Source organism: Salvelinus alpinus, chromosome 37 (genome assembly GCF_045679555.1).
Source record: "Salvelinus alpinus chromosome 37, SLU_Salpinus.1, whole genome shotgun sequence".
Classification (NCBI taxonomy): Eukaryota; Metazoa; Chordata; class Actinopteri; order Salmoniformes; family Salmonidae; genus Salvelinus; species Salvelinus alpinus.
The window spans coordinates 13,310,090-13,321,879 of NC_092122.1; the positions used below are offsets into that span (position 1 = coordinate 13,310,090).

Below are 11,790 nucleotides of genomic sequence, written 5' to 3' on the forward strand. Positions count from 1 at the left end.
AACAAATGAGTGCTCCGGTTGTTAGACAAGCACTCACAACAGCTACTTCGGTCTTCTAGATTACTAACCCAGTATTTCCCATATGACGACATTTCCTGCTACTCACATGTCCTGGAGCTCCTGCATGATGAGCCTGTCGATCATGTGGGGCATGTGGGCGGGGACCTTGCGGGAGGTGAAGCCAAATTGGCCGTTGAGCAGCTTGTTGACGTAGCGGAGGGAGTCGGCGAAGGTGTCCTGCAGCCTCCGGCCAGCGGCGGCGCTGTCTGCCTGGTACGCCAGCTCTCCCTCCAGACGCTCCTCCTCCTATAGGAGCCATAGAAAGAGCCAGAAAGCAGCAAGAGAATACACAATTAACATTCTGATCAAATTCAGATAACATTCAGATTAACATTCAGATTCCCATTTACATTTGGAACACTAAAAGTTTACCAAACAGTTTCTGAGTAAAGTGTTTGCGATTCAATCCAATGCATGGTTGTTCTCGATTCTATGTTCTTCATCTCAAGAGCCAGGATTCTTCCTGACTGACCTTGTGACATTATTACAACCCAACCCCAGCTCACCTCCAGCAGGTCCTGGAAGTACTTCCGTCTCTCCCAGGGCAGGAAGCCTCTATCTGAGGAGGTGTAGTGCTGCAGCTTCCTGCCCAAAGGAACCCCCCGGGCTCCCTTCTCGACCCCTGCCCGCTGCTGCTGTGATTGGTCCTCTGATCCCTTGGCTTTGGACATGCTGCCCACCAAGGTGCTCAGCAGCTTGGAGGACAGTGGAGGTTTCTCTGTGGGGGTGGTGTTCTGGGCTTTAGCGGCTTTCGGAAACTCACCATCCACTAGAACTGGGATGGGGGTTGCTGGAGTCTTTTGTGCTTTCTGTTTCCCTTTCTCACCAACAATGCTCGACTTGGGCACCTCCTCTGGTGCCTCGGTTCCCTCTGGCTCTTTGGTCTTTTCTGCTCCGTTTCTTTCTGGACTGTGTTGTGCTACTGGGTTAGCCTCGACTAGCTGTGGTGCGTCTGCCTCTCTCCTCACCACATGTCCTATTGGGTCTTTAAAAGGCTTGTCCTGGGGTTTGATCTGGTCAGCTGGTGTTAACCTGGGGTCCCGATTGGCCAGAGCCTTGTACGGCCCCAGCAGTATAGCCTTGGTGAGGTTATAACCCTTCATAGTGATGTCACCCACCAGGAGCTTTCCTTGCAGCCTCTGAAGCTCACTCTGCAAGGCCGCCGGTAGCAGGGACACGTTCAGCGCAGGCACCTCCACGATCACCTCATTTTCCCCAGGTGGCCTCTTCAGGACTCGGGGACCTTGTTTCTCCAGAGGGACATCCTCGAAAGGGACCTCAGGCTCTGTGGTGGCGGTGGTGGGCTTGGCCTCTTTGGATCCATCTTTGTGGAGTGGGTCGGACACGGACACGTTGGGCTGGGGGAGCTGGCGGGTGTCCACAGCCACGCTGAAGGTCAGCGAGGACTCCTTGTCGTCATCCCCTCGGACAGTGAGGTTGTAGTGGACCAGCGAGGCATTGTGGCCCGAGTGGAGGAGCAGGTGGACCGTCTTCCACTTGTTGGCCACCGAAGTATGGCGCACGGCCGGGTTGTCGCTGACCTGGGCCTCGGTCACCCGGCGAGCCACGCCTGCAAAGCTGAAGTATGGTCTGGTCTCACCCACCGGCATGGTGTACAGGGTCCTGTTCTTCAGCAGGGTGACGCTGTAGAGCTGCTTAAAGTGATCTACAACACACACACACACACACACACACACACACACACACACACACACACACACACACACACACACACACACACACACACACACACACACACACACACACACACACACACACACACACACACACACACACACACACACACACACACACACACACACACACACACACACACACACACACACACACACACACACACACACACACACACACACACACAATGCAGGATTATCACTGCTCTTCCACCTCACTGGATGAGCTAATGTGACCAGACCAGGAAAAACACTTGGCCGACATTCTGCACATTTTCTCATCAATGAAACATTCGATCTCAGAGTCTTCTCTTCACAAAAGTAGAATCTGTTACGAACAAATTGCAGTAAGTTTTGGAGACTTGACACTGTGCAAAAGTTTCAAAAATAATTACGTTGTTTAAAAGGAGCTCAAGGGCGAATTTAGTTATTGTACATGCGTACTTCACAGAGTAGGCGTTCCCTCGTGGAAAATATGTAAATACATGTTAAAAGGCGCAAATAGGATCTGGCTAGCTCGTGCTTGGCACTGCCCACCTCTTTGCTTGTTCTGCCCACTGTGGTCCTTTGCTCCCATTGTAAACAGCACATCAGATATCTTGGGATAGTTATCAATATCTTAGCTATAAATAATGCTTTTCCAGGTCAGGTGATTAAGAAAAACTCCTGGCCCTACTTCAGATCACACTCACCTTGTCCACAGTCGCCCACGTCGAAGCCACAGGAGAGCACGTTGCAGGCCTGGTCGCAGAACTTGTCTGCCAGCCAGGAGTTGGCACAGCCTTGGTTACAGCTGGACACGCCCCCGATGCCACCTAGACCTCCTGCAAACTGCCAGGGCTGATTACCCACTCCACCCACACCGGTCCCAAACCGGCTGCCCCCAGCTCCTGTGTGGTGAGATGGAGAAGAGGAAGAATATCAAGTTCAGTGAACGACGTGTTGTGACGGAGGAGAGAAGGGAAGAAGGAGAAGAGGCAGACTGGTACAGGGAGGGATAAGGAGTGATTGTCACCCAGGCAGTCGCCACCATCCCAGTCACAGGCGGAGTTGTTGCAGGCCTTGTCACAGTAGCCATCTTTGATCCAGGAGCCTGGACAACCTTCAGCACAGTTAGGGACCGGCCAGGTGAGGTACACCTGTAGGGAGAGAGGACAGGTGAGGTACAGTAGGGATGTTAAGACAATATTACAATATACAAAATAACAGAACTATTCCTCAAAACATAACCCAATCTCATGCTAGCGAGATCCAGTTGAAGTCGGAAGTTTACATACACTTAGGTTGGAGTCATTAAAACTCGTTTTTCAACCACTCCACACATTTCTTGTTAAACTATAGTTTTGGCAAGTTGGTTAGGACATCCACTTTGTGCATGACACAAGTCATTTTTTCAACAATTGTTTACAGACAGATTATTTCACTTAGAATTCACTGTATCACAATTCCAGTGGGTCAGAAGTTTACATACACTAAGTTGACTGTGCCTTTAAACATAGGCTAATTGACATCATTTTTTTCATCATCTTCTGATAGGCTAATTGACATCATTTCAATCAATTGGAGGTGTACCTGTGGAGACGCCTTCTGTCTCAGAGATGAACGTACTTTGGTGCGAAAAGTGCAAATCAATCCCAGAACAACAGCAAAGGACCTTGTGAAGATGCTGGATACTTTTGTTACATCTGGTCTGATGTAACAAAAATGAAACTGTTTGGCCATAATGACCATCGTTATGTTTGGAGGAAAAAGGGGGAGGCTTACAAGCCGAAGAACACCATCCCAACTGTGAAGCACAGGGGTGGCAGCATCATGTTGTGGGGGTGCTTTGCTACAGGAGGGACTGGTGCACTTCACAAAATAGATGACATCATGAGGTAGGAAAATTATGTGGATATATTGAAGCAACATCTCAAGACATCAGTCAGGAAGTTAAAGCTTGGTCGCAAATGGGTCTTCCAAATGGACAATGACCAAGCATACTTCCAAAGTTGTGGCAAAATGGCTTAAGGACAGCAAAGACAAGGTATTGCAGTGGCCATCACAAAGCCCCGACCTCAATCCTATAGAAAATTTGTGGGCAGAACTGAAAAAGTGTGTGCGAGCAATGAGGCACACAAACTTGACTCAATTACACCAGCTCTGCCAGGAGGAATGGGCCAAAATTCACCCAACCTATTGTGGGAAGCTTGTGGAAGGCTACCCGAAACGTTTGACCCAAGTTAAACAATTTAAAGGCAATGCTACCAAGTACTAATTGAGTGTATGTAAACTTCTGACCCACTGGGAATGTGATGAAAGAAATAAAAGCTGAAACAAATCATTCTCTATTATTATTCTGACATTTCACATTCTTAAAATAAAGTGGTGATCCTAACTGACCTAAATGTCAGGAATTGTGAAAAACTGAGTTTAAATGAAGGTGTAAACTTCCCGACTTCAACTGTATGTCATATTTATATGTAATGATAAAGAGTCTACATTAGCACAAACTTGAGCTAGTGAGCTAAATTCAAGACCATGAATCTAGTAACACTTGAATTTAAGTCTAGACTCGGACCTTCTGTCCTTTGGAGTGACTGAAGAAGTCGTCAGGCCACACGTCCTTCCCGAACATGACGTCGTCGTTGAGGTAGATGAACTTCTGAGACAGGCCTGGGATTCGGTGGATGTGGGTCTCAATGGCAGGGGAACTGAAAGTGGGCAGGTGGGTGTGGTTCTGGAAGACATCCTACACAGGAGAGACAATCATATGGCAACTTGGATTTTCTTTCCTAACTAAAGGCCCAGAATTCTTCCTGCTCCGGTTACAACATCCCTTATTTTCTGTTATTGTCAACAATCATGTGAGAGTAGTACTGTAGGTCTCAGGTGTACCTGGTGTGTTACCACGGTGATGCGGGGGTTGTCCAGGTTCAGCCAGGAGGGGATCTGCCCATTGGTCACGATGAAGATGTGTCGCACCCAGGGGGCGTGTGTCTCTACCGAGCGCAGCGAATAACGCAGCTCCTCGTTGTCCTCGAAGCGACTGGCCGAGACGTCCTCGTCCTGCTTGGACTAGGGGGGGCAGAGAGCAGAGCAGAGGGGTCTGAGACATGCTTTCACCGTGCTCTGAAAAGAGACCAATCCAAAATGTTTGCACTACATGTCATTGTATTTTATCCTCACGGTCGAATAGGTAGAAAACAATGGAAGTTCTCCGTCCAGCAGCTTAGTTCCACTCAGTGATACCTACTACACCATGAATGGACAGTGGAACTGCATTAGGAGCGCTAACTTTCGTCTCTTTACCTAGACATATACTGTTGATCTTCCCTGATAGATAGTGAGTGACGGGACAGAGGCAGAGTGAGGTTTTACCTGTGTGATGGCAGTCAGGTCCCAGAAAAGATAAGCAGCGCTGATGGTCAGCTCTTTCCCGTCCAGTGTCAGGTTCTTTTTGGCCTGCTGGGTCAGGTCAGTAAAGTCCTGAGGGCTGTTCAGATGGAGCAGGGCGATACTGGCCTCCGTATACAGCTGGAACTATGGGAGAGAGAGACAGAAACACAAACATGTCAGTGTGGTACCAGAGACAGCAGATGCTACTCAGCGGCGCCATGAGAAAACAACTCAAATATCACAGCCTTTATTTGTAGCCAAGGACACAACCTCCACAACAAAACAGAGATATTTTTATGAACCACTTTAGCTGTAGTGGCCATGTCAAAGGTTATATGGCGCTGGGCCTAAAATCCATTATTGTGACTTTGGTTACCGCTCCTGTTCCAGGGAAGAATTCCGTGTGACAGAGACGACAGAGCCACCACATGACGGGTGCATACACAGACTACTAGGCTGAACATGAGCTGGGTTCAAAGCAATTTGATTTGGATGACCTATAACCTCTGACCCGTGGCCAGTTTAAAGGATGGACCACATCAAAGCAGAGGACTCGTCACCACCAACCACAACTACTGTACCCTTCAAGAGAGAATACCCCACATTCATGCCACTGGGGATATGGGAATGAGAGTGAGTGAGGCAGGGTTCGAAGGAAGGAAAGAGTGGGGCGGAAAGAGTGGGGCGGGCTCTTGGAAAAGTCTGTGATGTCATTTCTGTGTGGGGGAGCTGGTATTGATCTCAGGGTTGCAATGGAAGGCATGGCTCGGTATCCTTGCATGGGTCATCTCAGTCGTTGTGTACGTGTGTCATCTCAGTCGTTGTGTGCGTGTCTCATCTCAGTCGTTGCCTCTCATAACCATCTGTCCGACTCCCTCATCTCCTTAGTCCCTCGCCTTCCAGACAACCCACAAACCACTGAGCCAGAACCCAAACACCTTACTACTGCATGTCTCCCTCTCACTCTTCACATGTTTTTCTCTGCTCCCGTTGTTATATAAATCCCGAAGATGAGGCAGGGACAGCCAACTGGAGATCACACTTCCATTTTTATTAGCCCTCCCCATCCGTGTTATTAGCTCTCCCCATCCGTGTCTCTGCATTCTCTCAGTCTCTCTCTCTCCGCGTCTCCCCCCCCCCCCTCCGCGTCTCTCTCCCCCTCCGCGTTCTCCCCCCCCCCCCCCCCCTCCGCGTCTCTGCATTCTCTCAGTCTCTCTCCCTCTGCGTCTCTCACTCCCCCGCCGCGTCTCTCCCCCCCTCCGCGTCTCTGCATTCTCTGGTCTACAGTATAGTCTCTCTCTCCCCCCATCCGTGTCTCTATTCTCTCAGTCTCTCTCTCCCCCCCTCCGCGTCTCTGCATTCTCTGTCTCTCGCCCTCTCCCCCTCCGTGTCTCTGCATTCTCTCCGTCTCTCTTACTCTGCATCTCTCTCCCCCCTCCGCGTCTCTGCATTCTCTCCGTCTCTCTCCCCCATCCGTGTCTCTGTATTCTCTCGCCCTCTGTCTCTCACTCCCCCTCCGTGTCTCTGCATTCTCTCAGTCTCACTCCCCCTCAGTGTCTCTGCATTCTCTCCGTCTCTCTCACTCCCCCTCCGTGTCTCTGCATTCTCTCAGTCTCTCTCCCTCTGCGTCTCTCTCCCCCCCTCCGCATCTCTGCATTCTCAGTCTCTCTCCCCCCCTCCGCGTCTCTCTCACTCCCCCTCCGTGTCTCTGCATTCTCTCAGTCTCACTCTCCCTCCGCGTCTCTCTCCCCCCCTCCGCGTCTCTGCATTCTCAGTCTCTCTCCCTCTGCGTCTCTCTCCCCCCCTCCGCGTCTCTGCATTCTCAGTCTCTCTCCCTCTGCGTCTCTCTCCCCCCCTCCGCATCTCTGCATTCTCAGTCTCTCACTCCCCCGCCGCGTCTCTCCCCCCCTCCGCGTCTCTGCATTCTCTGGTCTACAGTATAGTCTCTCTCTCCCCCCATCCGTGTCTCTATTCTCTCAGTCTCTCTCTCCCCCCCTCCGCGTCTCTGCATTCTCTGTCTCTCGCCCTCTCCCCCTCCGTGTCTCTGCATTATCTCCGTCTCTCTCACTCCCCCTCCGTTTCTCTGCATTCTCTGTCTCTCGCCCTCTCCCCCTCCGTGTCTCTGCATTCTCTCCGTCTCTCTTACTCTGCGTCTCTCTCCCCCCCTCCGCGTCTCTGCATTCTCTCCGTCTCTCTCCCCCATCCGTGTCTCTGTATTCTCTCGCCCTCTGTCTCTCACTCCCCCTCCGTGTCTCTGCATTCTCTCAGTCTCACTCCCCCTCAGTGTCTCTGCATTCTCTCCGTCTCGCCCTCTCCCCCTCCGTGTCTCTGCATTCTCTCAGTCTCACTCTCCCTCCGCGTCTCTCTCCCCCCCTCCGCGTCTCTGCATTCTCAGTCTCTCTCCCTCTGCGTCTCTCTCCCCCCCTCCGCATCTCTGCATTCTCAGTCTCTCTCCCCCCCTCCGCGTCTCTGCATTCTCTCCGTCTCTCTCCCCCATCCGTGTCTCTGTATTCTCTCGCCCTCTGTGTCTCTCACTCCCCCTCCGTGACTCTGCATTCTCTCAGTCTCACTCCCCCCTCCGTGTCTCTGCATTCTCTCCCTCTCCCCCTCCGTGTCTCTGCATTCTCTGTCTCTCCCTCCCTCCGTGTCTCTGCATTCTCTCCCTCTCCCCCTCCATGTCTCTGCATTCTCTGTCTCTCCCTCCCTCCGTGTCTCTGCATTCTCTCCCTCTCCCCCTCCGTGTCTCTGCATTCTCTCTCTCTCTCCCCATTCTCCCTCTCTCCCCGTCTCGCTGCATTCTCCCCCTCCCCGTCTCGCTGCATTCTCCCCCTCCCCGTCTCGCTGCATTCTCCCCCTCCCCGTCTCGCTGCATTCTCCCCCTCCCCGTCTCGCTGCATTCTCCCTCTCCCCGTCTCTCTGCACCCCCACCCCCCCGCTGTCTCTCTCCCCCTTCCAGTTGTCTCTCTCCCCCCCCCGTCGTTTCTTCCCCCCCCCCCCCCCCGCCGTCTCTCTCCCCCCCCCTCCCGCCGTCTCTCTCCCCCCCCCTCCCGCCGTCTCTCCGGCCGTCTCCCTCTCCCTCCGTCTCTCTTAGTCTCTCCCTCCGTCTCTCTTAGTCTCTCCCTCTCGTCCCCCCTCTCTCTTCCCCACCTCCCCGTCTCACTCCCCAGGAATTTTTAAAGCCTTGAGACAACTGAGACATTGAATAACCAAGACAAAATATTGAAGTGCCTTTGAACAGGGTATGGTAGTAGGTGCCAGGCACACCGGTTTGAGTGTGTCAAGAACTGCAACGCTGCTGCGTGTTTCACGCTCAACAGTTTCCCGTTTGTATCAACAATAGTGCACCACCCAAAGGACATCCAGCCAACTTGAGTCCATGTCGAGTCCATGCCCTGCCTAATAAGCTGTTCTGAGGGCAAAGGGAGGTGCAACTCAATATTTGGAAGGTGTTCGTAATGTTTTGTACACTCCGTGTAGCTTTGTAATAGCCTGTATCAATGCCTGCGGTGAGACAGAACTACAGTAGTTATTTATTTTTTTACAGTACAGTACATTTTCTTTGATTATCTCAGAGTAATCTGGCTTGTTACTGGCATTCGCCCTCCCGAAATATTTCAGTTCTGATTAGAGAAAATGACTAGATAGACAACCCGTGGCCAAACTAAACCTGGGCTCTTTACTACCATAATAACTTAAAATAGATGGAGACCTCTTCTGCTTAAGTGTTATTACTTATTTAATTCGGTATAATTATATTGTTTAAGGTCTGTGGTTATGGCAGACAGACAGTGTCCATGTTCAGTTTGAACACAATAGATTCTGTTTTGATCCTGTCTGATATACAAATGGTTGGAGCACGGCAATGACTAGCCCATCTTTCACGTCATGATTCTGAGGTACAGCAAGGGTGACATCTTGTGGCTATATGAATATAGTTACATATTATATTAATTTGTGCTGGAATTGTATATTATTTTTTCCTAAAATATGCATTTCTCATTAAATGTAAATAAAATACGTTGTGGCATATCTGTGCCTGGTTAAGAAAACAAAGAACGTGTTCATATGATAAAATGGCATACTGTATTATGTCAAACACTGCCCTCTAGTGAAATAACAGATAACTCTCCCTGTCTAAAATAAATACTGTATTTGATTTAGTATTGTGTTTTCCTGCTAGATTATGCCATTTGTTTTCCTTTTTCCATCCAGGTTAGTCTTACCTGTTTGATCTTGCCAGTGACAACAGATGGCAGTTTGACTCTGAGCTGCTCTGTCTCCTTGAAGGATGCTGGGAAGCCACTGAGGTAGGCCAGGCTCTGCATGCGGACCAGACCTGGTGCTTCCTTATCTGTGGTCTACAGGAGGAACAACAGCACAATAGCTTATTGTTACCACATGACTGTGTCCATTTGCTTATTCAGCCTTAAGTAAGGACCAGTGTATCCAAGTGGGGTAAATGCTCAATCATATAACTGTGCTGGATTCAGAAAGGTCTTAGAAGTGTTGATTGCGTCTGGTGCAATAGAACTTCTAATAGCAGACTACAGAGTCAGGTAACTCACCAGGTAACATCTAGAGACAGAGTGCTTCAGAGCCTCACGGGGTGCGTCTGTGTAGGCCTTGTCCGCTATGGGAAGGAGGGGGGGGGGAGAAGAGACAGAGAGAGAGAGCGAGAGATTTTGCTGTGATGACATGATTGGTGTTCTCGTACTGAGTGGGTAGCAGAACTGTGAACAGAAATAGCATGTGTGTCGAGTGCCAGTTAGGAGTGTTAGTTACCATCAGCCTGGGAGTGAAAGACGACCACAGACACTGTGGTGGAGGGGTGGAGGGGCTTGGCCACTTGCAACAGCAGCTTGGCGGTGGAGAAGGAGGGCGAGAGCGATGGCAGCTCCTTCAGAGTGACGTTGGCTGGCAAAGCCGGGTCCAGGGCTAGCATGGGCGCAATAATACAATGGGACAGCAGACATTCTGGCTTCACGCTGCAAACAGAAACACAGACATATAAGGAGAAAGAGGGAGATAAAATGGTCACAAGAAGGTCACAAAACATCAAGATGGTGTCCACAACTCCAATCCAACATCACTACTTTATCAAACCACTATGGCTTGTAAAAACCCCTGCTCTGTCTTGCTGCAGTTTGCACCCCTTGCACAAGGCTTCCTTTGTGCTGTGGTTGCATCTCACGCCTTAATGTCTGTGGTCATAAGCCAACTGTTGTTGCAGATTGGTCAACTACACTGAGACCCTCTCTCCTAAACACTCAGTTGAGCGAGAAACAGGAAATGATGTCAAAACCGTTGATCTAAGACGACCGTAGTTTGTGTCTCAATAAGATGGTGCATCATCAACTCCCTGCAATTAGAGTTTGGAAGCATCCATATTGAGCTAGATATGTAAAGAATCAGTGTGAAAACTACAGTAAATCTACAGTAATGTACAGGTGTTTCTATCTTATCACTCACCTGTCCTTCGGCAATTCAGTCGGATCACTTGCATTCTTCCCCAGCCGTTCCCTATGGTGAGAAACAGTCCAGAAAGTCAATGGACTGATCCGTTAATGCATGGAATGTGTTGTTGGGGGGGAATGTTCTAGTATTGTGATTGACAATCGACCTTTGAGCTAACAGAATCTCCCACTGGCAATATTAGTTAACTACTTATTTGGTGTCCCCTAGTCTTCACAACAGGATGAATGAAAATGATTCAATCACAGTAATCATGTAATGTGGATAAGTACCCGCTTCCTTTACGTACTAATGACCGCCTCTCAGAACATTCAGCCGACCACAGTAACCCTCTCTCCGTCCAAAACCAAAACAAATATATTCAGCTTGCATTCACGTAATACTATTTGTGTAGCCTAATGTGTGTGACGTGTAACCGAAGTCTCGGTGACCCATGTGCAGTACCACAGTGTTCTCTGCTCTTCCTTCAGCTGCTCTCTCACACCACGTAGCTGCTTCATCAGGTCGGTGTCCGTGCCATTCACCCAGGTGTACACCACATCTATGGGCATGGGCTGGCACAGCCTACAGCGGCACAACACCATAGAGAAGATACACATCCATTTCAGATCAGTAGACAGACAAAAGCACCATTTGGAATAGTGAATTGAGACAGTGAAACACTGGTTATCCCTGTAGTGGATAGCACTTGGGCAGGGAGGGTTTCTCACCGAGTCTGGAATGATTTCCCAGCTACATTGTCTCTATACGAGTCAAACAGTACGTGGTACTGATCCCTACTCCACTCTACCACCACCTACACACAGAGAGAGAGAGAGAGAGAGAGAGAGGGATAAGTTGCTGCATCATTGCTTTTGACAAGGGTTAGCTTGTTAGCTAACTAAGCTACTTACTTCTCCAAACTGGAAGGCAGAGACGATCATGAGGACTATCCCTCCAAAGCAGAGGTACAGTCCATAGCGGTGGGACAGACAGGTGTAGGTCTGTCTCTGCAAGAGTTTCAGTACTGAATTGATTATCACCATGGTTCTCCTTTGCAATCCATATCTCTTCGGTCATTCACCGAAGACGCGGGAGCATATCGGAGTTCATATAAAATAAACACTACAAAACGAACGACGTCTTCTTTGTCACATGACAACTAGCAAAAACTGTCAAAACGAATGACCAACCATTGCACTTCCTT

The 11,790-nt window shown here is 49.8% G+C and overlaps 1 protein-coding gene across 1 annotated transcript in view; it reads right to left on the reverse strand.

Annotated features, from left to right (window-relative positions):
- Positions 1–11,790, reverse strand: part of LOC139565871 (N-acetylglucosamine-1-phosphotransferase subunits alpha/beta-like) — a 17,041-nt gene extending 5,251 nt beyond the window's left edge. The window contains exons 1-14 of the mRNA XM_071386502.1: positions 11,498–11,790; positions 11,315–11,400; positions 11,049–11,168; positions 10,602–10,652; positions 9,915–10,117; positions 9,698–9,762; positions 9,356–9,490; positions 5,115–5,276; positions 4,632–4,811; positions 4,315–4,485; positions 2,770–2,893; positions 2,447–2,644; positions 567–1,726; positions 107–306 (exon numbers count right to left, since the gene is read on the reverse strand). Coding sequence (XP_071242603.1) covers positions 107–306; positions 567–1,726; positions 2,447–2,644; positions 2,770–2,893; positions 4,315–4,485; positions 4,632–4,811; positions 5,115–5,276; positions 9,356–9,490; positions 9,698–9,762; positions 9,915–10,117; positions 10,602–10,652; positions 11,049–11,168; positions 11,315–11,400; positions 11,498–11,629 — 2,987 coding nt within the window. The 5' untranslated portion in view covers positions 11,630–11,790. The remainder of the gene's footprint in view (positions 1–106; positions 307–566; positions 1,727–2,446; positions 2,645–2,769; positions 2,894–4,314; positions 4,486–4,631; positions 4,812–5,114; positions 5,277–9,355; positions 9,491–9,697; positions 9,763–9,914; positions 10,118–10,601; positions 10,653–11,048; positions 11,169–11,314; positions 11,401–11,497) is intronic.